Source organism: Ambystoma mexicanum, chromosome 2p (genome assembly GCF_040938575.1).
Source record: "Ambystoma mexicanum isolate Mex_15411 chromosome 2p, UKY_AmexF1_1, whole genome shotgun sequence".
Lineage (NCBI taxonomy): Eukaryota > Metazoa > Chordata > Amphibia > Caudata > Ambystomatidae > Ambystoma > Ambystoma mexicanum.
In genome coordinates this window covers 1,394,643,996-1,394,669,903 of record NC_090923.1, presented here as the reverse complement: position 1 = coordinate 1,394,669,903, position 25,908 = coordinate 1,394,643,996, and the positions used below count along the sequence as shown (strand labels likewise).

Genomic DNA, 25,908 nt, shown 5'->3' with positions numbered 1-25,908 from the left:
GACCCTTTCATTACATGATGTCCATGGCCTCAGAGCTGTTTCAGTTGGTACCCGAGGAGACTAAGAAATCGAGGTTCCTGTGCCAGCAGCACCAGTCAAAGAGAAAGACCATCATGGCCGTTCCTTTCTTGGACGACATCTGGGAGGAAGGCCTGGCGCTAATTGAGATCCTGAGTACGGGCCCGTCCAAGCTTGACAGATTTGAGAAAAAGTACAAAGTACCGAATTCAGCTCCCAGGTGTTTAAGATCTCAGCCCTCGCCCGACTCAGTGGTCTCGGACGCAACCAGGAAGCGCTCGGCAAACCCTTCATCTGCAGCCATGGTACGTCCGGACCAGGAGGGGAAGAAGCTGGATGCAATGGGCAAGAGGATAATCTACACAGCAGCCACTACTATCAAGGCAGCTAACGCTCTGGTCATTTTGTTCCAATATGACCGGGAACTACGGTACAAGCTGGGACCTATTCTAGACTTCCTGCCCGAGGACAAGAAGGTTGAGTCGTTAGAAATATTTCAAGAAGAGGAAGTGGCCTTGGACCACGTCATCACAGTGGCGGTGGACATCGGGGACACAGGTTTCTGCCAGATGGGGAACAGAGTGACAGTGCGTCGACAAGGGTGGTTGAAGGCAATAAACTTCCGCCAGGACATTCAGGCTAAGGTGCTGGATATGCCGTTCAACGGTGAAAACCTCTTCGGCATGGCCATGGACGAGTCTTTACAAGCCATAAAGACTGACACGGAGACGGCACGCTCCTTGGGTGCCCTACAGCAACGTCCACTGTCGTTCTTTAGTTCATCCAGTTGAAAATCTGCCAGATCTTCCAAGGGTTATACTACCCTGTACCGACAGCCTTCACGCTCCTCCATGCAAGAAGGGGTTGCTCTCAAGGCAGCGTAGGACAGGGCCGGTGCCGCCCCAAGCAGGCCTGAACCGGCAGTAGCCTTGTGCCTCAACTTAAGCACCCCAGTGGGAGGCCAGCTGGCTAAGTTTGTCAGCGCATGGAAGATCACCACTGACAGATGGATGCTTGACACTCTCGGACAGGAGCACACCTTGGAGTTTCAACGCAGTTGTCCTCTTATTCAACCGGTACCGCAACAAGAACACAGACCACAACTTCTGCAAGAGGTGCGTGCCATGTTACAGAAAGAGGCGATAGAATCCGTCACCCAGCATCTCCGGGGCTCAGTATATTCCAGATACTTTCTGGTTTGAAAGAAAACCGGGGGTTGGAGGACAATCCTGGATCTGCGTCGTCTCAACAAGTATTTAAAGTCCCAAACGTTCCGGATGGTCACGTTACAACATGTGCTCAGCCAACTGGAGGAAGGGGATTTTCTGACGTCGTTAGATCTGGAAGGACGGTATCCGGTCATTGCATCGACAACCAAAGCATCGAAAGCAGAACCATCTAAAAAAAAGAATCTAATGCATTTTTTTTAGATGGTAATGGGTTTAGTTTAATAAAAATGGGTTTTAAAGGTGGGGGGACCCCCTCTTTTAAAAAAAAAAAAAAAAGCATTAGATGCTTTTTTTTTTTTTTTTTTTAGATGCTTCTTTTTAGATGGTATGGCATTAGATGCTTTGGCTGTCGATGGAATGACTATAAACCCTGGAGGACGCCTACTTCCACATCCCCATTCACAAGAAGCACTGCAAGTTTCTACGATTTGTGGTTCAGGTTCCGCACTACCAGTTCAAGGCTCTGCCCTTTGCCCTAAAATCAGCTCCCAGGGTCTTCAAGAATGCTTGGCTCCTGTAGCAGTGCATCTTCGTCTGCAGGGTATCCACATATACCCTTACCTGGAAGATTGGCTTGTGCGATCCCGCTCACACGCTCTGGCGAGCGAACAAACATCGAGGACCATACGTCTGCTGATGGAGTTGGGGTTCTGCATAAACTATCCAAAGTCCTGCTTGACGCCATGTCAAGACGCGCTGTTTCTAGGTGCCCGGATCAACACTGGAGGTGTGGCCATACTGGGCAAAGTACAGCGCTTGTCATCGGCACATACTGCGACGGTGCGGGCCATCAAGTCGCTGCTGGGCATGTCTTCCTGCATCAGCCTTGTCCACCTCTGCAGACTTCAGATGAGACCTCTTCAGGAATTCCTGGTTGTGAGGTGGATGCAAGTATCGGGGACCTTTACGGACAAGATCTCAACAAGGATGGCGATATAGTGGTGGGGTGTACGGCTGCATCTTGTCCAGGGGACGCAATTTCATATTCTGCCTTAGCAGGACACAGTCACCACGGACGCCTCTCTAGAAGGCTGGGGAGCCCACACCAGACAGTTGCATGCCAGAGGCCTCTGGCAACCGGAGGAAGTGGGCCTCCACATCAAAGTCCTGGAACTTCGTGCCATATTCTGTGTTAGGCAGAATCCTGTGCAGTTCCCTTAGGGAGCACTGCAAAAAGATTAGGACTACATGTGTTGGCAGTAAACCCACTTGTCAGCAGTCTGTACCACCCAGATTTACCTGGTAGCTGTGGCTGAGCAGTCAGACCTCTCTCAAGAAGAGTTAGGCAGTATATAGGGTATACACATTAGGTACAAAAAGACAGTAGCACAAGCAAACACTGACCAGAGCTTTGGTATAAAAGTATATAATTATTCATTTAAAAACACACTTGTAAAAATACACTGGCATTAATATGTCAAGCAAGTTCAAACAAAGTCACTAGAAGTATATACACCTCCCTGATTAAATTATTCGACAAGTCTAAGTTAAGACACCATTTATTTGTAAAACGGAGGTGAGCGCGTAACATTAGATGCCACTCCAATAATTCATTTTAAAAAGGGAGAGAAAAGGCAGAGTTTGGAAATATCACAATACCAACACTTTTAAGAAACCACAGCAAGTCAAGAAAGGCAGGGTCTACTGTACAGCAAAAAGTTCATAGGCCATGCCCACTCTTGGAGAGAGCAAGGCGGAATGTGCCCAAGATCACACAGTTGGAATGCACTTTAAAGTTTTTTTAGAAAAGTTTAAAAGGAGTAGGAATAGTTCAGAAAGGCAAAGTTAGCAGGTCTGGTGCCAACCCAGTATAGAGGACAAGGATTTAGGCGACACCTTGAGCACTCTGTAGAAAGGGAGGCCAGGCAGGACACAGTACCTTAAATGGGAAGGAAGCTCCAGCGGGGGCAGTTGTTCCTGGCAGTGGTTGCAGCTCTGTGTTCCAGTCAGAGGAAGAGAGGATCTCGTCGTAGAGGAAGTTTGGAGTCGTTGCACTGCCCAGGGATGAAACCAGCCGCAGAGTTCCCGATTAAAAGGTGCAGTCCTTTTATTCGTGGTCAAAAGTGGTGAGCTTGGCTATCCGGCCGCCGGGGTGCTTGGCACGGGCGATTCGACCAAGTAACGCTTCTGGAAGCGAAAAGAAGGTGAACTGGTTGTTCCTACCAGCTCAAAGGGGGAAAGACTCTCCAGATGAAGATCTTCCCTGTCGTTGGAAAGTGGTGAGTTTGTGCAGCAGGGCTTCACCGGTGGTGTCGTCGGGTTGCAGGTGGCTCAGCTTCTTCCTCGTCGGATTCTTAGGTCCTGTGGCGACTGCTGAAGTTCCAGACCCAAAGGACCTGCTTTTATGCAGAAAACCCCCTTTCATTCAGCCTAACTCAATCACACATGCTAAGTGGTGAGCCGGGCGGCTCACCACTGGGCCAATCAGAAGAGAGGGCGACTTGGGTTGCCGAGGCAACGCAGTCCAGGGTGCCTAAACCCCCCTCTGCCCCTCCTAAGGAACCCAGACAGTGTGGCACCACTTGGAGGGCTTCTGTGGAGAAGCCCGCCAAAATAGTGGAACAAAGGGCTCAACCTTTGTTGGAGTCACAGAGACGGACACAAACGCCATTTTAGAACCAAGTTCTGGCAAAAAGACCCCGCCGGAGAATTAATATTAAATAAATAAACCGGTGGTATCTTTAACATTGCACCAAAAAGTGGTGCGTTTAAAATCAATGGGGAAAATCCCATAGAGAATATTCCGAAGGAATATTTCGCGTGGTAACCACTGCCACCAGCCAGAAACTCGACAAGGGGGGACTGGACAGTGCCCCTTTGAAAACAGACCCAGGGGCAATTGTATTACCCCTAACCAATACTTCCACAATATGATGGTTTGTACTGGTTTTGTTCACAGGTTTGGACTAGTAAGGCCAATGGTGACTTTACATGCCCTGGGAGACAGTAGTCAGTCCCAGGGTATGGAGTCTATGTTTGGGGGTCACTATGACACCCCTGTGTTACTGCACTTAGGGTGCTGTGTAACACACATAGAAAAACAGATGATGCCCTATGGAGTAAAAAGAGGTTACCCCATAGTTGATGAACACATGCAAAGTCAAGGGTACATCTCAAATCATGCCGAACGGTGGGAGGAAAAGAGTCTCACTCTTAGCAGGAGAAAAAACAAACCCCAAAAAATCCAGCAAAGCTGCTGGGGGACTCACTAGGTTTGGGAAATAAGTCTTAACAGAGAATTCTCTCTAACATTCAGGGCCCTCAATCTTTTCTGCCGTTGCTGAAGGGCAAGGTGGTGAGGATCTGCACAAACAACATCGCCTCCATGTTCTACATCCGGAAGCAAGAGGAGACCCACTTACCGGCACTCTCCAAGGAGGCCCAGGATCTGTGTTGCTGGGCCATTTGTCAGGACATGTTCCTCATCCCTTTTCACCTGGCTGGCGTCAGGAACACCATCTCGGACACGCTAAGCAGGGAGCTGCGTACTTGCCACAAATGGAAGCTGCGCCAAGACCAGGTGGACCTTCTGTTTGATGAATTGGGGCAACAAGAGGGTGGCCAGGTGCACGGGGCCGAGAGAGAACAAATCAGCAGGGGAGGGCGAAAGCAGAAGCAAAGAGGATGGTCTTAAGGTGCTTCCGGAACCAAAGATGGTTCTCCTCAAGTTTTAGAGTGGCAGGGAGGCTGTTTCCAGAGGGAGGCCCCAGCCGAGGACAAAGATCTACCCCCAGCTCGTTTCTTTGAAAAACGTCTAACCCTGAGAGAGTTAGAGGTAGAGAAGCGAAGAGCACGAGAGGGGAGGGTCATGCTTTATCTGTGGCCAGAGCCTCGTCCACGTTGAAGTGCTACGGCCATAAATGGAAGCGATTCTCAGTGTGGTGCAGGACTCAGATTACTCCTCTGCCTGTCACAGCCGCACAACTTCTACCTTACTTGCTTTCCTTGGCCAAGGTCGGATTGGCGCACACCTCTATCAGGGTGCACCTCGCGGCCATATCCCCGTACACAAGGTCTCCGGGTAGGCCTTCCCTGAGGTCACAAAGACTCGTCAAAGAGTTCCTCAAGGGGCTCTTCAGGACTTTTCCACCTGAGAAGGCTTCGCCCTGGCTTGGGAACTCAACGTAGTGCTGACTAAGCTCATTGGAGCTCCTTTTGAGCCTATGCATTAAGTTCCGGTCAGATTTCTCTTGTGGAAGATGGTTTTCCTTGTGGCCATCGCCTCGGCCAGGCGACTCAGGGAGATCCAGTCCCTGTCTTGCAAGCAGCCTTACTTGTCTTTTCACACTTCAAGGGTGGTAATGCGTACACACCCCACCTTTATGCCATAGGTACCGTCTGAATTCCACCTCAACTAACCTTTGGTGTTACCTGTCTTCTTCCGGAATCCGTCGTCACCAGCGGAGAGGGCCTTGCTTTCGCTTGATGTTGCTTGTGCCTTGAAGTTCTATGTGGCATGTGCGAAGAATGTTTGGAAGACTTCTCAGTTAGTCAACTTTGAATCTGTGAATCACAGAAAGGCCTTGTCGAAGGCTTCCATCTCCAGGTGGCTCTCCGGCTGCACAATGCACTGTCATCGACTTGCTGCCAGGCTGGCCGAGAGCCGACTCCACCAGAGCCATCGCAGCAACAATAGTGTTTCTCTCTGGTGTGCCCCTGCTTGACATCTACAGGGCTGCTACGTGGAGATCCATGCACACCTTCACAAGGTTCTACTGCGTCAACAGGGATTACAGGGAGGAGTCCTGAGTCGGCCAAGCGGTGCTAAGCAACCTGTTTACTTGAGCTGAGTCTGTTCAGGGGTAAGTGTTATTGTTTCTGTTGAGCCTTGCCACCTCCTGTGGTTATGTATATGTACTACTGTATAATTGTTATTCATGAGCATGTGAATCCATGCCAGACCCCATGCTGGAGAAGGTTTAAATTACTTACTTGCAACTAACTTTCTCCAGCATGGGTCTGGCATGGATTCACATGCAACCCCTCCCTCCTTCCCATCTGTGGTTCTTCTTGGTTCATACTGCCACTTTACATGATAACCAAATCTGAAGATGGCCTCCAGGGGTGGAGCTTAGGGAGAGGACGGTCATTGGATGGGGGCAGCATCTGCATGTGAATCCATGCCAGACCCATGCTGGAGAACAATAGTTACAGGTAATTAACTTAAACCTTATGTTCCGCATTGTATAGTCATTGATGTACTGTATTTTGTTTATAGGTGATTTTATGGTGCTCTGTCACCGAACTAAATCTAATTTCATGATATGTTTTTCTTAAATATATTGTCACCCAAAGCACTACTAAATGCAACAGGGCAACAGTTTATTTAAGGAAAGCATTTCACAATCAGTACATGGAGCTGTCCTGTAAGTGAATGCTCCACGTGCAAATGGGTTGCTTTGACGATACAAATGGCAGCACCATTAGAGGGCGTAACGTGGCATTGAGCTGCACTACACCCCCTGTCAACATTTTCCAAAAACAGCCACCACTGGAGGATATCCATCAAGTTGAGGAATCTGTAGGAGAATCCATACTGTAAGTAATTTTTCCTTTCCGCAAATAAAAACACTTATAAACGGCATGAGCATGTCTGTTCATTTCTTAAACTTCCACCCCAAACAGCAGTGGAAAATGGGTAAACTAATTTTTCCTTTAGAACCCATTGCTTCGAATGTGCTTACAGATCTATATTGATAGAGGGATGACCCAAGTATACCATGCCCATGGCGTCAGTCAACCACTGAATTCCTAGTTCTCGCCAACACTCCGGACATGTAGGCATGCACTGACGATCTGGATATCTGCCCTCAGCCAGTCCCTCCACCTGCATTCAAGCCCCCATTGTGAATCAGTGATTTGGGTACAGGGAAATGCAATGCAGGATCCAACATGCATATTTTGCCTCATATCCTGTGCCTTTGTGAATTAGCCCGGTGATGCTAAAGGTGACATGAAGTCCATCTGCTAAGCTTAACCTAAATGTAAACACTTTGGGGGCAGATTATGGAATCTAGTGTCTGTGATAAGGCCTCTCTGGTCTTTGCAGCGGCCTTTGTTGTCAATGATGCAAGTTTTCACTCTTTTCCTTTTTCCTTCTTGCACGCTGTCATGCTTTGTTTGGCTAATGCCCTCTTTCTCTTTCACATCTGCAGACTATGGTCTTGGCGAGCGGAGGGCAGGATGGTGCCATCTGCCTTTGGGACGTGCTGACGGGTAGCAGGGTCAGCCATATGTATGGGCATCGGGGAGATGTCACCTCTCTCATTTGCACTACCTCCTGTGTGATCAGTAGTGGGCTGGACGACGTAATAAGCATCTGGGATCGCAGCAGTGGAATCAAACTCTACTCGATTCAGCAGGTAAAACAGTGGGATTCAAAGTGTTTTCATATAGCATCTTGTTTTTAAAAAGATTATTGTAAGGCAGAGGGAAGACTGCTGCTATTCCAAACATGCTTCGCAAGGTGTCCTCTAGTTTGAAGGAAATTACCTGTCAACATGGCCTCAAACGATCCTTTTTTCCAGGACATTAAAAGCATTCAAGCTGCTAACTTGAAAACAGAGGCTAAGTAAATACTGAACAGCTGTTTACAAGCCTCACTTCATGAGTCTGTTAGTGTGTGTGTGTGCAGCATGAATCTTTTATATTCACATGCTGCCATGTAGTGGCTGTTATGAGATATCACAACTTGTTTACCAAATCCAAAAGAGAGATGCAAGATTGGCATGTAAATAACAATATGCCGGCAATGGGTGCTCCTGCCATATTGGTGTTCAAATATTTTGTTCCGCCATTGGGTTCAGTCACTGAAAAGGAAGGAGTAGGACTTTGAAAGCACTTTGCTTCACATTTCAACTTCCAATGGCTAACGGAGGAGAAACTATGGCTTCTACACCAGCAACATCACAAACACAGAAAGACCTTGGTACCGGACAAAGATGAACTTCTCCTGACCTTACAACTGGGCTCATGAACAAAACCCCATTAAAGTTTTGTCCCATAATCAAATATTTGCATGGATTGATATACTGTGTGTGCAGTCAATGTCTACCACATGAACCCAACAAAATGAGTCCCCTAGTTCGTTACGATTTCAGTCAGAAACCTTGAGGTTTAGATAGAAAAAATGGTGGTGGGAATCAGCATCAGTGGAAGACTCAACAGATTGTGAGGGTTTAGGGCTATGCAACCCATTGTTGAGTAGAATGAACTTGGAGTCCTTGGGGACTTCTAAACAAGGAGGGGCAAGCTCAAAGTAAGACAAAAGGAGCCTAGAAACCTGAATAATACAGTTCCCAGCACTTACAATTCCCTATCAGTGAAGAATATTTGGTATTAAGTTAAAATGTAGTTTTAGTTTAGTCGGGGGGGGGGGGGATCGATTTAGAAAGACTGATTAAAACCGATAATTCTGTCTTTCTAAATCGATTGTTTAAACTCACTTCACCCACCTCCCTAACCCATAAACAAACCCCCTCTCCACTCACTTACCTTGCTCCTTCCGACCCTGCCTTCCTCTCGGTGTGCAGGCATCTTTGGGATGACAGCTGCTCCTTTTCGATGTACACGAGTGTGTGCAGGGGCTGACAGGCGCGGTCCGGCAAGTGACATCTTGGGAGTAAGATAAGTGTTTGTTTTGGCGTGTGCATGTGTGTGTGGTATGTGTACATGTATGTGAGAGAGAGGTGGGTCAATGTTTGTGGTGGGAAAGGGAGGAGGCGGGTGCCTGGCTAAACATTTTTGTTGGTTTTCGAGAATGAGGGGAATGTTTGGTGCGGGGCATTGGAGGGGTTGAAGGGGAATGAAAGGGGGGTTCAGGGAGTGAAAATAACCAATTACAATATACAATTACCCTCTGTTTTACACACAAAAAAACATCAGGACGGGAGCTGGTGAGGGTTGGGGCCTATTAAGTCATATTTCAGCATTGTGGAGGCTACACCAAAACGACCAAAATAAATCTGCCTTTTTGGTGTTCGGCCTTCAAAATGCAGAAATATGACATAGAACTGCATCTTCTGCTGAAAGGAGAGTTAAGCAAACAAGGGACAGCCAAGTGAAACCAAAGAACTTGAAAGAAGTGCTGGGACAATATGCCCCAAAACAAATACCTGTCTCTGAGCCTTCATAATGCAATACACCACCTTTGGAATCAGATAAGGAAGGACATCACTTGTCGCCTTCGGCACAAAAACTGCGAGCGCCCATTATTGAAAACCATGAAACAGGACTCTGTTTCTTTGCCTAGATAGAAGATGCTCAAAATTTCAAATCCAAAAGCCAACACCAAAGCTTTCACCTCGAAACCTCTTAAAACTCCTTTACTATAAATGCAGAAAAAAGGACGAGATTAGGAAGGGGAAGAAGCAGTTGGACAAGAGAAAGACTTCTTTAATCTACTAGGTAAGGATTATCCAGTACAATCGGCTGGCTAGGTTGAATCTGAAGATAGACGAGCCAGACACAACTGAAACTTAGTTTTCAAGAGGCCATGCTATAAACGGTGACAGTCCCTTGCCTGAACTTGGGATCCCACGGTGAGGTGGGAAGCAGGGCCTGATGCCACCCTGAACTAGTGGATGCTGGACTAATGGAGGAATGTGTGGGATCACCAGACCAGTTCCCGCACCAAGGCAGGGTGATCACAGGAATATTTACCACCCTCCCAACTCTCCTACCCTTGGGCAGACCCACCCGGGGTGCAATCACAAGGAAACGTATACCCACATTGCTCAGGTTGAACTACCGGTCCATGAAATAAATAGAGATGTTCTCACAACAACCCTCTCCCATTATGGATTACCACAGGGAAACAGGGATGGATGTTGCACTTAGAGACTCCTTCACATCACAAGAACACACTGGGACAGCCATTCAAGCGTCCAAGCCACACTTGCACATCTAGCACCACTTCCCAGTTCGACAAACGAGGAACTACTCTTTTCCCTGGACACTGGTGCCGGAGAAACTCACTCACCGGTTTACTTGTGTGTGAATTACAATGGAAGTCCCACGGTTACAAAGTCACTCTTTAACAAGCGGGGATGATTCACATGGATTGTGCAGAGGCAGAAACAAACCTTCTTCATCCTCCCAGCTTTTCAGACCCTCTGCAACAAAGGGAGCACAAATGCCTCAGATGCTTTCCCATGCTTACTGAAAGATTTGCAGACTGCCGCTCAACGCGCCAGGAGGACAGGGAGACCCAGACTCACACAGGCAAGAACAACTAGGTTTCCGAGGGCAGAGAGGAAAGACTACATACCCGAACATAGCCCTATGGGAGTCCAAGATGGCAACATGCCGACCCCCTTCCAGGTCACATGACCACCCTCCCATGATCCAATCACAAAAAGCACCTTTTTCAATACGTAGGTATCCTACATATCACTAAGGGATCTTCTTACAAAAAGCAGCTAAATCTGCCAGCAGTGTGGGTTGTTTGAGTAGGAATTAGATATAGGAGTGTGGTGAAAGAGGAGTACTCGGAGGAGAGCAGGAAGAGAGAGTTGGTGGTTGTAGGGAGAGTCTGGAGGATGTTGGCATATAAGAGAAGTGTCATTGGGGGGAAGAGGTGTTGCAGAAGAAGAAATTAAGCATTATGATGAGGAAAAGAATTATTGCAGAGTACAGGAGGCAGACCATCGGAAGGGGTGAGAGATTTGTGGGGAGGTGGGAAAACAAGTGCCCTCTGGGAAACCCACCACTCGGGAGGAGAATGGACGAAGGAAACCCTTTACATCTGCAGCAGACAAAGAGAAGCAAGAGGGGGAGATGTCTTCACCATACCTGAGAAGATGGGTGGAGAGCAGAAACCTTGCGTAACTATGGAGAACAAGGAGGTTTCAGCATAATGCAGCTTCTGGCAGAGGGAGCCAGTCCTAGAAAAGGTGAACAACGCTTTACCTGCTGGAGCAGACCTGCCAACTGATTCAAGCCATGAACATACTAGACAGGGAACGTCCCCCTTCATTCTGAAATGACAGGTTTTCAGGAACCCTGCAAACCCATGGGCCAAAGACCTGGATTATTTGTCGGACACTCAAACCATGGTGGACACACCCCATTGTGGCACCTGTTGCAAGAGACTTTGTTTTTTTATAAAAACATTAAAGTTCACAGGTTTTCTTGGTATTTCCCAAACTTAATAGTTATTTCTCCAAAGTCCTCCTGCTTGTCTCCTTCTGAGGGTGGTATACAACCACTGATAATCCTTCCTGCAGTTTGTGTACACGTTGCTGTGTCTCTTCCAGAGGCCATAGTTTCCACAAAGGACTTCCAGAAGACCTCATCCACCTCCCTTTCCTTTGGTCCTGATTGCTAATCCTCTGCACCACCTTTCTAGTACTCCTCGGGTCCTGATCGTCCTCAATATCGTGTCACATGCTAGTAATTTCTTCCACTCTGGGTTTCATCCCCTCTGATCGAGATCCCACCCCCAACTCCAGCTTTGGGTGCCCCCTTGCTCCTCCCTGCTCTTACTAGATACCACCTTGCTAGCCCTTTGTGCTATCTTCAGTTCTCCAGCATGGGGTCTGGCATGGATTCACATGCTCATGAATATTCCCCGTCGTCAGGCCGGGAATCCTCGGTATAGAAAAAAAAAAATCAGTATCAGTTTCGTTTCTGATCTGTCTTTCTTAGTAGTAACCAATCACTGGTCTCTGGGTCGTACTGCCCCCAGCCAATGACTGCCCTCTCCCTAAGCCCCGCTTCTGGCAGCCATCCTCATATTTTTACCGCACGTTCAAGTGTTGGGAGTCCTCGTGCTGTAGCTCTCGAGCTTTACTGCGTTTTCGCGCTTTTTTCAGGAGATTTTCCTCATTTTTCAGTTATATAGAGCCTCAAGCTCCACCGTTTCTACATCTGATCAACGGGGATCCCTTTCGGAGTTTTCTACGCCCCTCAAGGGTGAAGATTTCATCGAGTTACGCTTTTGGAGGATTCCAGAAGTTCTCAGGCCTACCCCGGACATGGCCCAGGAGAAGGGAAGCTCGACGCCCGGGAAGCTGTTCAGGACCTGCTCTGGATGCCAGCTTCAGAATGTTTTCAAGGAGGATGAGCATTCGTTATGCCTCTATTGTCTCCATGAGGACAAGACGCACACGGAGAAGGACTGCGCGTTTTGTGGGAACATGTCGGAGCGGACCATGAAGGACCGCCACCTCCGGCTCGCCAACTGGCTGGAAGGGAAAAGCCTGTCAGGCGAGAAGAAGAAAAAGAAGTCAGAGTGGTCTTCTAAGTCCTGTGAGGGCGCCCCGGCGTCGGGGGCCCAACAAAAGACTAAGCACTCCGAGTCCGCGGGCACCGGGAGCGCCGAACGGTCGGGCTCCCCGGTGCCATCAACCACAAGCCAACGCTCTGGCTCGGGTAAGAGGAAGTCTGAGAACCCGGCGAAGCTTCTGGAGAGGCTCCGGTCGATCTCGAAGATTCCGGCAGAGGGGGAGCGAGGCTCGGACCCTCCCCCCAAGGTGAAGGCCCCAGGCGTCCAGAAGGTGACGATGGCCTTAATTCACCCTGCTAAGACCTCGATTGAGGATGTCGCCGCGGTGGAGGCGACATCAGTGGAGGCGCCCTCAGGATCCAGAGTCTCCCTGCCACTGCGGAGGGAGTCGTCTTTCAGGCCCATTGAGAAGACCCCCACAAAGTCCTCGTTGGAAAAGGTGGGGGAGGGGCTGGTGGCCATCGTGGATACGGACACGACCTCTGAAGAAGAGCTCATCGAAGTTGTGGAAGAGGCCCAGCCCATCGGGAGGGATCCCGACAAGGGCGACGACGAGAGCGACGGGGTCGCCGACAAGGCTCCTCAAGAACCCTCGTGCCCGTCGTTTCCGGCGCCGCAGGACACTTGGGCGGCCATTTTGTCAGGGATTCAGTCCTTATGTTCGGAGATAAGGACAAGGTTGCCCCTCCCCCCGACGGAGGTACCTGAGCCAGACGGGACGGGGGACCCAGGACCTTCGGAAAGTCCACCGCATAAGAGGAGGACGACGCATCCTACGCCACCTCTCCCACCTCTGCGGCCTGCTCAGGCACGGACAGGGCTACGACAGGTACAGATGACGACGGAGGCGACGACGGGACGTGTCCCCCGTCGCCCCCGGGCTCGGGCGTCCCCGCCGACGAGATTAGATCCTTTCATGCCATGATTTCCAGGGCATCAGCGCTCTTCCTGCTCTGCCGAGAAGAGAAGATAAAGAAAGGATTCCTTTACCAACGGCGCGAGGCTAAAAGGAAGACGGTCCTCGCCGTACCGCTTCTTGATGACATCTGGGATGAGGAGCTCGCCCTCCTCAAGAACCCTGCCACAGCGCCGACAAAGAGGGACCGGTACGAGAAGAAGTACCGGGTCCCCGACGGTGCCCCCTTGTGCCTTCGGGCGCAACCTACCCCGGATTCGGTGGTCACGGCGGCGGCAAAGAAGAAAGCTGGGGGTCATCGGCCTCGACATCAACTTCCCCGCCGGACGGCGAGGGCAGGAAGTTGAACACGATGGGACGGCGGATCATCTCATCCGCAGCAACGACTATCAAGGTGGCCAATGCCCTGGCTATCGTAGCCCGCTACGACGGGGAGTTGTGGTTCTAAATCGCCCCTCTGTTGGACTTCCTTCTGGGCGCCAAAAGGGCTGAGGCCCTTGAAATCCTACAGGAGGGTGAGATTGCTTCGGACCACGCCATCACGGTGGCAACGGACATCGCCGACACCGGTTTCCGTCAGTTGGGCAACAGCGTTTGCTTGAGACGACGAGGATGGCTCAAGGCCACGGATTTCTGCCAGGACGTACAAACCAAGGTTTTGGACATGCCCTTCGACGGGAACAACCTGTTTGGGAAGGCGGTTGATGAGTCCCTTCAGGCCATCAAGACAGACACAGAGACTGCCCGGGCACTGAGAGTGCTCCAACAACGACGGCCGTCCTTTCAGAGCTCCGGAGGCAGACAAGGTGCCTCCAAGGGATACGGCAGCGGCTCCTCCACGTACCGCTAAGCGGCAAGATCTTCGTCCCAGGAAGCCTACAGGGGAAGTGGCAAGTCAGGTGGTGCCTGTCGTCGTCGACAGGGAGGTCAAGGAGGCAAGGCGGCCTCCAAACAAGATTGAACCGACCGTGGGGTCGGGCCCCCGCCGAAGCACCCCGGTGGGAGGCTGGCTGGCGAGGTTCGTCAGCGTGTGGGGGTCCATCTCCACCGACCGTTGGGTGCTTGACGCCCTGGCCCAAGGGCACGCCCTCGAGATTCAGAAGAAGTGCCCTCGCGTTCCACCCGTGGCCAGGAAGGAAAATCACGTCCCTCAACTACTGTTGGAAGTAAGGGCGATGCTCAAGAAGGGTGCCATTGAGCTCGTCCCTAAGAGGCTTCGGGGCTCCGGAGTTTACTCAAGGTACTTCCTCGTACCTTTAGGAAGTACCTTGAGTACCTTGAGTAGCCCCATCCTGGACCTACGACGACTGAACAAGTACATCAAGGCACAGAAGTTCTGTATGGTTACCCTCCAGCACGTGCTGGGACAGCTGGAGGAGGGCGATTTCCTGTCGTCGTTGGACTTGGAGGATGCGTACTTCCACATCCCCATTCTAAAAAGACACCGAAAGTTCCTCAGGTTCGTGGTCCAAGGGTGGCACTACCAGTTCAAAGCCCTCCCGTTCGATTGAAGTTGGCACCCAGGGTGTTCACCAAGTGCCTCGCTCCAGTGGCGGCGTGGCTGCGCCTACAGGGGATCCACGTCTACCCCTACCTGGACAACTGGCTCATCCAGGCAAGGACAAGGGAGCTCGCCGTGGAGCACACTGCGAAGACCGTCCAGCTGCTCACGGACCTGGGATTCTCCATCAACTTTCCAAAATCCCACCTGGTTCCGTCGCAAGTCGCCCTGTTTCTGGGAGCCAAGCTCGACACAGTGGCACGGCTGGCCTCGCCGTCGGAGGAAAGGACCAGGACCATTCTGGGCAAGGTGCAGCGTCTGCTGGCCACGGACATGGCCAGGGTAAGATCTATCAAATCCCTCCTCGGGATGATGTCCTACTGCATTTATCTGGTGCGCCTTTGCAGGCTTCGAATGTGCCCCTTACAAGAGTTCCTCGACGCCTGCTGGGTCCAGTCGACGGGCATCTTCGAGGACAGGATCCCTCTCAACGAGACGTTCCGTCAGGCGATCCGGTGGTGGGGTACCCGCTCCCATCTGTCGACGGGCACAGACTTTCAGACCCCAGCTCATCAGGTGACGGTGACGGCGGATGCCTCCCTGGGAGGTTGGGGAGGTTGGGGAGCACACTCCGGAGATCTTCACGCGAGAGGCCTTTGGCTCCCGGAGGAGAAGTCTCTCCACATCAACATCTTGGAGCTCCGCGCAGTGTTCTGGGCCCTCAGGTCCCTTCTTCCGTCCCTCAAGGGCAAGGTGGTGAGGATCTTCACCGACAACACCGCCACGATGTTCTACATCCGGCAGGGCGGAACCAGGTCCCCTGCCCTATCCAAGGAAGCCCAGGATCTGTGGCATTGGGCCGTCGCCCAGGGGATGTTTCTGGTGCCTCTTCCTCTGGCAGGAATAAAAAACACGATTGCCGACTCACTCAGCAGGGAGCTGCGCTCATGCCACGAGTGGGAACTACGCCAGGATCAAGTGGATCGACTCTTCCGACGATGGGGCGAACCCCAAATCGATCTCTTCGCGACGAATTCCAAGTGCCGGAGGTTCGCCAGCAGGTTCCCCCAGCCGAAGAGCATGGGCGATGCTTTCTCGTTCCACTGGGACGGCCTATTTCTTTATGCATTCCCTCCGCTGCCGTTGCTGCTCCCGCTCATCAACCAGCTCAAGAGGTCCCGGTGCAGGATGATCCTCGTCGCACCGGCATGGCCGAGACAGATCTGGTTCCCGGACCTTCTGGACTTGTCAACGTCCACACCAGTCAAGCTGCCGACGGACACAGACCTTCTCTCCAGAGAAGGAGGTGCCATTCTTCACCACAACCCGGAGTCGCTGAACTTGCAGGCCTGGCTCCTGCAGCACTAGAGTTTGGAGGGTACGACATCCCGGCCGACTGCAGAGAGGTTCTTGCAAAGGCCAGGGCGTCCTCAACTCTCAAGTGCTACGGACGTAAATGGAAGAGGTTCTCTGTCTGGTGCCGTGCACAGAAGATTAACCCTCTGCGGATTACGGCCCATCAAGTACTGCTGTACCTACTGTCGCTGGCCAAAGCTGGACTGGCTCACGCCTCCATCAAAATACATCTGGCTGCAATCTCTCGATATACCAGGACTACGGGACGGGCGTCCTTGTGGTCTCATCGCCTGGTGAAAGAATTCATGAAGGGACTATTCCGATCATTCCCGCCGGTGAAGGCTCCTGCCCCGGCGTGGGAGCTTAATGTGGTGCTGACCAGGCTCATGGGGGCCCCATTCGAGCCTATGCTTTCGGCGCCTTTGAAGTTCCTGTCATGGAAGACAGCTTTCCTCGTGGCCATCACCTCCGCACGACGAGTGGGAGAGATCCAGGACCTATCTTGCAAGCCTCCATACTTGACTTTTCATGACACAAGGGTGGTGCTGAGGACGCACCCCTCCTTTATGCCCAAGGTGCCGTCGGACTTCCACCTCAATGAGCCTTTGGTGTTGCCAGTTTTCTTCCCGTCACCTTCGTCGCCGGCCGAGAGGATTTTGCACTCGCTGGATGTAGCTAGAGCCCTGAAGTTCTACGTGGACCGCACAAAGAGTTTTCGGAAGACGTCACAGCTGTTTGTGAACTTTGGGACTGTGAATCAAGGGAAGGCTCTCTCAAAGACTTCCATTTCCAGATGGCTCTCCGGCTGCATCATGCACTGTCACCGGTTGGCAAACCGACCGCTGCCCTGCCGTCCGAGAGCCCATTCGACCAGAGCGATCGCTACTACCACGGCGTTCCTGTCTGGTGTGCCCCTGCTGGACATCTTCAGGGCTGCAACGTGGAGGTCGACGCACTCCTTCACAAGATTCTACTGCGTCGATCAGGACTCCAGGGAGGAGTCCAGGGTCGGCCAAGCAGTGCTGCGCAACCTGTTCGCCTAAAATGAGCCTGGTGAGGAGGTAAGAGATGCTTAATGTTGAGTTGTTGTATTGCTTAATCTTGAGCCTGTTACCACCTCCCGTGGTTGTGCATGTGTGTACTACTATGTATTCTCTTATTCATGAGCATGTGAATCCATGCCAGACCCCGTGCTGGAGAAGAAACAAGTTACTTACCTGTAACTGTTGTTCTCCAGCATGGGTCTGGCATTGATTCACATGTGAACCCTCCCGCCTACCCCTCTGCGGCTCTTCTCTTGGTCATACTGCCACTTTACGTGCTACCAAATCTGAGGATGGCTGCCAGAGGCGGGGCTTAGGGAGAGGGCAGTCATTGGCTGGGGGCAGTATGACCCAGAGACCAGTGATTGGTTACTACTAAGAAAGACAGATCAGAAACGAAACTGATACTGATTTTTTTTTTTCTATACCGAGGATTCCCGGCCTGACGACGGGGAATATTCATGAGCATGTGAATCCATGCCAGACCCATGCTGGAGAACAACAGTTACAGGTAAGTAACTTGTTCCATTCCTAACCCCCTCCTGATGTCTTCCTCCTACAAGTCCCTGGAAGTCTTCCTCTTAAGCCCTCCCGATGGCTTCCTCCTGACCAGCTCCGGATGGCTTCCTCCTGACCTGTCTTGATGTCTCTTCTCCCGCTCTAATCTCCAGCCTTCTCTGTCTCTTGCCAAACTTCTTCCTCCTTCCTGTTTTGCTGACTTTCCTCAATCTCTTTCCTTGGCCTTTTTTTAAAAGCCTATACCTTCCCATCCTGGGATGTCCCATTTATATGCTTGTGGTTCCTCCCGTGTGGTGGTGTTTGTGGTAGAGTTTGCAGGTACCATTCAATTAGTATCGCTGTGGAATTGCCCCTTCCTCCCCACAGGTACAGCATATGTCTGAGAAATAAGTACAGCGGCTTCATGAGCTGATGCGTGTGGGTAGCTGCGGACCGCAGCAGAGCTGTATCTGCAGCGAGACCCATGGTAAGTGTTAACTGGTCTTTAGAGATGTCATGAAAATCTTTGAGGTCAGGGTATGCATGTTTGTGATTTCCTAATGCAAAAGGGGTGGCACTGCCCCACAATAGATCATAGGTCTTCTGGAAAATCCCTTAAAGGGACTGCAGCCATTTTACCTATGTGACTCTCTCTTGCTAAGTGCTGGCAACCAGGTGATCCTCGCCATACTGCCTGGTGTCCCAACATCCACTAGCCTCCTGTGTCGCCCCACTAGAAGCTCTCAAAACAAAGCAGGGGACTTTCTTTAACTGTGAATACAAATCCCACCCCAGAGTCTTGGGGGAGACCAGTGAAGTTTTAATATAACAGCCCCCATTTATTGGGTGTCCCCAAAAGTGTGAATGGAGGTATCTCTTTGATTTGAGACATTTTAAAGAGAGAGGGTCTGCTTCATGAGTCTGTGAAGCGCGAACAGGAGCCCTCAACCAAAGAACTGTGCAGCTAGGACAAGTCCCTGGAGCATGGCGAGGACATCTCTGCCTCAAGTTTAGCCTATCCAAGGCCATTCTTGTGGATACCAGAGCTTCTGAACCAGAAAAAGACCCTGTGGGTTGGCTTGTTTCTGTTTCAGTGGTGCCCAATGAGTCATCCGCTCATTTCCTCTCCATGACCTCAAAAAAGAGCCTGGAGCATGTGATGCTGAGTGAAACTCAAGGCTCTGAGGTACGGACAGTGATAATGAGAAAGATCAGCAAGTATGGGGTTAATGCGCTTGTCTGCAGTGAAAATAAAGATGGGACTGCTGGAAGGAATACAGTAGAACAATCTAATGGTCAAATGCAATAATGTCCACAAGATGGTGACTGCAGCTCTGCATGCAGACTTTCTATTTCAAGACATTTGTAAGGCAGCACATACTTCCGTGGTTCCACAATGAATTGCCACAGGCCAGGTTTGTGGAAGCCTGTGTTACCGGGCCTGGATATCCTGCTGTGTTGAACCATCGTTTGAGGGACTGCTCCCCTACCGATCCACACAGTTGTGCAGGGAACACCCCTGCAACCACTGTTTTCTCCCCACCCAGCTTTGCCCACCCCCATCTTTTGCAGTGTGCACCCTTGCAACCTCTAGTTGCATCACTTCCATCATTCTGCCCTCTTCCCCTGATACCCAAACTCAGATCCCAACTGAGACCCCTCCTTACTTCTTCCGTCACAGATCTTTCCTCCCGCCTTCCTTCAAGCATGCGTGAATAACGCATGTGCTATTTCCCGATGGTTTGGGAATAACGACCCGTCTGGAAATAGTTTGCAATGAAAATGTGCAGTACCTACTTCCACGAGGCACAGTTGCATGATTTGGTTTCCAGAAAAGAAACTGTAATGGAGCGAGTAGCTCCAAAGGGCCTGCAAGGTGAACCTCACTCACACTGATGCCTTTTACTTATAAGAAGTTTTCTAATCAGCCTGAGTGTGTTTTGGAGCATTGCATGGAATCTGCCCTTTTTCCCAGAGAGGCTAAAGATTTTTAATTTAAAACGCACACCCTGCACTTAAAATCTGAATTATTGCCTCACAGAGCTTAGCATTTGGTGCTCATCCCTCCAGCTGAGAGCAGTTTTCTCCTTCCATTACCTTTGTATTTGTATTTATTTATTTGTATTGCGCACCTTGCCCGAGGGCTTACGGGCACATGTTTGGGAAAGTTACAGGTTACAGCAGAGGTATAAACAATATACAGTTACAAGTTATATTTACAACAAAGTCGAAAGGGTAGCGAGCCTATGCAAATTATGCACATATAAGTACAGACGTGTTCTGAAAAACAGTGCGGTAAGCAGCGCAAAACAGCATTAGCAACTGACAGATGACGGGGTGGCGGCTAAGGCATCTTGTTCAAGTAACCAGAGTTTGGTTTTGGCTTTAAAGGAATGGCAGTGCGGAATGTTCCTCAGGACATTGGGAAGGTAGTTCCAAAGCTTGGTGGCAAGGACAGGGAAACTCGACCCTCCAGCAGTGCAGAGCTTGAAGCTGGGAATATCCAGTGTGTGTGCCTGGGCAGATCTCAATGGTCTAGCGGCTGTGTGTTGTGGAAAGAGTGATGCTAGATAAGCAGGAGCTGCATTATTCTGGGCCTTGTGGGTTAGCACAAGTGATTTGAGTGATACGCAGTGAGAGATAGGTAACCACTGAAGGTTCCGTCTGGTATTGGAGATGTGAGTACGTCTGGGTATGTTGAGTGCTGCCCTTATGGCGTTGTTTTGCGTGATCTGGAGTTTGTCAAGGTTTATTTGGCTAGTCCCTAAGTAGAGGGTGTTGCAATTGTCGATTTTGGACAAGATGAGGGTTCTTGCGATTATCAGGCAGTTGCCCGTCGTCAGGAGGGGACTGCAAGCTGTAATCAGTTTGCAAGTGTAGGATGATGCAGAGACAACTGCATTAGTTTGTCGATTGAGGGACAGGGTGGAGTCTAGGTATATTCCTAGAGTTTTAATGACATTGGCGACTTTAATATCATTCCCGTCAATAGAGAAGGAATTATATTTGGGGTCAAGTTTAGTAAGTTTAGATTGTGAGCCAAGGATGATTAGCTAGGTTTTTTCATCATTGAGGCAAAGCCCATGATTAGCCATCCAGGCCTGGATGACGGTGTAGACTATATTAAGAGATTTGGAGTCGGTTACATAATCACCAGTGATAGGGATGAGTATCTGGGTGTCATCCGCATAATTAGTGTAGGAGACGGCCAGATAGTCAGGAATATCAAACAGTGGTTTAGTGAACACGTTATATAGTGTAGGAGATACACAGGATCCTTGTGGGACTCCGCACGGGACGTGGGCTGGGTCAGCTGCAGCTAGAGGAGAGAAAACCCTCATAGTTGTTAGCAAGGAATGAGCTGATCCAGGATGTTGCTGCGTCAGAAAAGTCGGCGGAAATGTTGAGATGGTGACAAAGGATTTGATGGTCGACCAAATCAAAGGCTGCTGAGAGATCAAGGAGGAGCAAGAGCGCCTGGTTGCCCTTATCTTTCAGGTCCTCGATTTGGGTTTTTAGATCTATTAACGCTGTCTCCGTGCCATGCCTGAGACGGAAGCCAGATTGTCTAAGCCCTAATAGATTGTTGATTTCAAGGTAATCCTGGATTTGGAGATAGGCTGCGCGATCGAGGATTTTGAGCAAGTATGGCACTGTGGTGATGCGCCTATAATTGGAGGGATTACTAGGGTCAAGATTCGTTTTTTTAATTAAAGGGATGACCCACGCATCCTTGAGGTTGTCAGGCACAATGCCTGATTCAAAGGAAGCATTTATGAATGAGGTAATAAATGGGGTGAGATCAGGTGTGGCCTCCTTTATGATAGTTGCGGGGCAGGCATCACCTTGGCAGTTGGAGGGCTTAAGCTTGGTTATGATGTTTTCTACTTCCTTGATGGTAAGGGGTGAGAAACTGAATGGTTTGATGTCGAGTTTAGGAGAATGGATTTTGTGGAGCGGGGTGTTGCTGGTTGAGTCAGAGAGGTAGCTTTTTTTGCGTTAATTTTGGCTTGGAGCATGGCAATTTTGTCCAACAAGGCTTTTTGGATATTTGAGCACCATTCAGTGTCCGGGGTGCACGTGTCAAGAGGAGCAACTGGAGACTCAAGTTCCTTGAGTATCTTAAATAGTTCCTTATTGTTGAATTGGGCTTGGGTGATCCTTTTATTGTATACTTCCATTTTTGCATTTAGAATGGCTTCTTTGTAGGTAAGGGAGGCTGAAGTAAGGTTATTTTTGTTTACTAGGGAAGGCACACTTTTCCAGAGAGCATCGGCTTTTCTTTTTTCTTTGTGCAAGTCGCGTAGCTGCAGGGTGAACCATGAGTTCAGGTGGGGCTGCGGTTTTTGTTTGCGCAATTTGATTGGTTGTAGGTGTCTACTAAAGCTGTGGGGTCAGAGCAAGACTCAGATGCCGAATTCAGCAGAGGGAGGATGATAGGGAGACGTTTCTCAACTGTGATGTCTTTTTTGTTCCGTCTGTAAGTGGGAGGGGCGAGGCTGTGTTTGTCTGCAGGTGGGCTAGAGTTAATGGAAAATTATATTATATGGTGATCAGACCAAGCGCAAGGAGACACAGAAATATCGTTAAGTGCACAATTCATGTCGGAGACCCAATCAAGAGTGCGACCCTTAATATGGGTGGGCTCATTGATATGTTGTGTGAGGCCGAAGTCCGTCAGGGCATTTGCTAAATCTGTGGCTTTGGCGTCATTCTTGTCCTGGTAACCCAAGTTAAGGTCACCCAAAATAATAATTTGAGAGCTAGACTTTGTGCTGGACGCTAGGATAGATGAGATGTCTTCTACAAAGGAAGAGGTCGGGCATGGAGGCCTGTAGATAAGACGAACTGTGGCTGTATGGTTAGGAGAGGGGCGAGGCTGTATTTGTCTGCAGGTGGGCTAGAGTTAATGGAAAATTATATTATATGGTGATCAGACCAAGCGCAAGGAGACACAGAAATATCGTTAAGTGCACAATTCATGTCGGAGACCCAATCAAGAGTGCGACCCTTAATATGGGTGGGCTCATTGATATGTTGTGTGAGGCCGAAGTCCGTCAGGGCATTTGCTAAATCTGTGGCTTTGGCGTCATTCTTGTCCTGGTAACCCAAGTTAAGGTCACCCAAAATAATAATTTGAGAGCTAGACTTTGTGCTGGACGCTAGGATAGATGAGATGTCTTCTACAAAGGAAGAGGTCGGGCATGGAGGCCTGTAGATAAGACGAAATGTGGCTGTATGGTTAGGAGAGATAGGCAGTTTGATAGTGATTCTGCTGAGGGTAGCTGATGGCTATTAGTAATTCTAATGTTGAGTGAGCTCTTGAATATGAAAGCTAATCCGCCGCCCTTAGTTTGGTCACACCTGATTATGGAGTAGTTTTCGGGGATGGCCAGTGTCGGGGTAGGACCAGAAGCCTCATGTAACCAAGTTTGTGACTGTGAGAAAGTCCAAGTTTTCTGTGACAATGAGATCTGTAATGTCAAGGGCGTGTGTGGGGACAGAGCGTGCGTTGATGAGAGCACCTTTAAGTTTAGAGGCAATGGTGTCATTGTGTGGCTAGATGTTAGTTATAGGTGTCTAGTGTGGCAGGGTTTTGTTAATGCTGACGTTGATGGTTTTCAGTTACATGAGTGTTAATGTGATAGGACCAATGAGGACATCTAGAGGCTAATCTTTGGTTCCTTATCGCTAATGCACAAGGTAGGCTAGGTTGGATATCAGCAAATGATGTAGTGTGGTGAGATTGTGTAAGGCAGTTGGTAGTGGTGTGAGCCTGAGACAAAGTGGATATTGAAATTGTGGTAGAATTCAGACAATTCACATTCAGATGCACCAGGGCTGAGTGGTGAGCGCCACTGGAGGCTCGAGGGTTTAACTGGATGGATTGAGAACACTGGGCAAGGCGTGGCAGCTGACTAGGGACGGACAAAAAGCGGATAGAATTTCGCAAAGTACATATGCATCAGGGCTAAGGACTCGCCTGGCCGTAAAGGCACGAGGACCTGGATCTGCCGGTTATGTTAACCTACACAAAGCAATGGCACAGTAAATACCAAGGCATACGCTAGCAGGGTACACGTGAGATCAGGCTAGAGTGGTGCCCCGCCGCTAGAGGCAAGGATACCTAATCGTATAGGCAGAGTGCCACAGGTAAACGATGCATCATAGCAGGAGACACGGTATATACGGCAATCCGGTTTGAGTAACATAAGCAGGGGACAAATGAAGTGATGTTGAGATGTTAGCCGGCCGCTGTACGCACGGAGACCAGGCAGTGCAGAGGCTCACTAAGAATTGATTAGCAGGAACATACGCGAGTGCAGGAGGTAAATCTGCACAGTGCAGTAGGAAGCAGGGTTCAGAACGTATTCGCACAATAGAATGTGGCTACACGCTTAAAGCACGTAATTCAAATGTTTGTAATAAGGCAAGTTGATATAGCATACAGTGCCACGGCTCCTCATGGTAATGGCAGATGCTTTATCGGACCTGGGAGGTTCCAGGATGTTTAAGCGTACCACGAGCCTAGGAACAGTAATGCTGACTAGACAGTGTACGAGTAGCTAGCCGGATGTTCCGAAACACAGTACCTTTTAAAATGACACTCGCAGAACTTTTGGCCAAGGGCAATTGTCAGGCAATGAACAGGCAGGGACAGGCCGAACGCCTTGTTGATGTCGGCCTTAGTGATGGAGGCCAGTTTATGCCTGCTGGTTGCTGGGTACGAGGGCACACATGCAGTCTCCTCTTGCTCCAATATCACACGTCTCACCTCTTGATTGTTCACACGTTAATAATAGCACTAGGTCTGCTGGTGATTCTTTGGGGTGCAATGGGGCCCTTTTCCCCCTCATGCTTGTACCCCTTACTTGAACAGTATGGATTCACCCGGTCTTCCAAGACCAAGGGCGGTTGTATAGTCCTGCTTTTCTATCACATCATTGACCGATCAATGACATGGTGAGGGTCAAAACCCTATACCCAGGCCAAAACTAGACTTCATTTTCAAAGCTGCTACTTGGAAGCTGCGCTGGATTGAATGGTGGTGGATCTTCCTGGCACTCCTTATTGGGTATGGCCGGCAGTTCTCACCCTCACTGGTGACGGAGCACTCCTACCTCCATGAGGCTGCAAACTCATAGTTGCCTGACCATTTATCTGAGTTCTGCTCTGTCAAGTAAGTTTCTTGGGAATTTGTTTGCTGGGTGGGAAGATGCAAAAAAAGGGGGGGTGGCGGCAGTGGTGCACCAGCTCCCTGTTTTCTGACAGCACTTGAAATGCAGCCCTATTGCTTCCTAGTGGAGGAGGGAGCATATCGACCTGGCCTGTGGGAGTGAGCCACCTGAATTTGTGCTTCCAGTCCACCCTGTCCCACTTGAGAGCCCTACTTCCATCAAGAATGTGGAAACGCTGACTTACATGTATCTAAGTGAGATGGTGGAGTGATCGGGACAGCTTCGAAATGGAAACTGAGATAGAGATGTATTAGGCTGTGCGTAGACTTCAAAACACTTTCAAGCAGCTATAGACGGACACCCTGGAATGAAGCAGCAGTCCCATGGCACAACAGAAAATACCCACACTGTGGAGATCTGTTCTTATAGGTTTAATTTAATGTTCTTTTATTCAGAGAGAAAAGCTTATGTATAGCTGTCCATGCTTAATTCCAGAGCTCAGGTCTGATCACAAAAAAGAGGAAATATTCCTTTCAGTAAGAGTTCTCCTCTCGGGCAGTTCATCCCCTATGCCGCCCCTGCTTCAGGCAAGCAGGCTTCAGACTTGCGTTGGATTGTTAGTTCATCTTTCAACGTTTTACGTAGCCGCGGAGCCGCATACTTGATTCTGCTATGTTTAAGGCTGTAAACTGAGTTTATCTGAGGCACCAATACTAAATGGCTTAACCTGCTGGCGTTTGCACCTGGGTCGCTCTCACTTTTCTTTTTGGTGATCTAGTAACGTCACCGTTTTGTCTTAGTGGCTTACGTGAAAAACTGGATGTATGTGTTCCTTTTTAAAAAAAATATGTAAAATATTTTTGTAAAGTAATATATTTTAAGGGACATGTTTGAGAATAAGCCAGTGATGCGTAAAGTTGGGGCATAGTTAGTCAAAGAGGA

At 49.7% G+C, this 25,908-nt stretch overlaps 1 protein-coding gene across 2 annotated transcripts in view; it reads left to right on the top strand.

Moving 5' to 3' along the window:
- The window catches only part of SCAP (SREBF chaperone), a 1,420,607-nt gene that overhangs the window by 1,380,251 nt on the left and 14,448 nt on the right, over positions 1–25,908 (top strand). For both annotated transcript variants that reach the window (XM_069645830.1, XM_069645831.1), the window contains exon 22: positions 7,403–7,609. In XM_069645830.1, the coding sequence (XP_069501931.1) occupies positions 7,403–7,609 (207 nt within the window). The remainder of the gene's footprint in view (positions 1–7,402; positions 7,610–25,908) is intronic.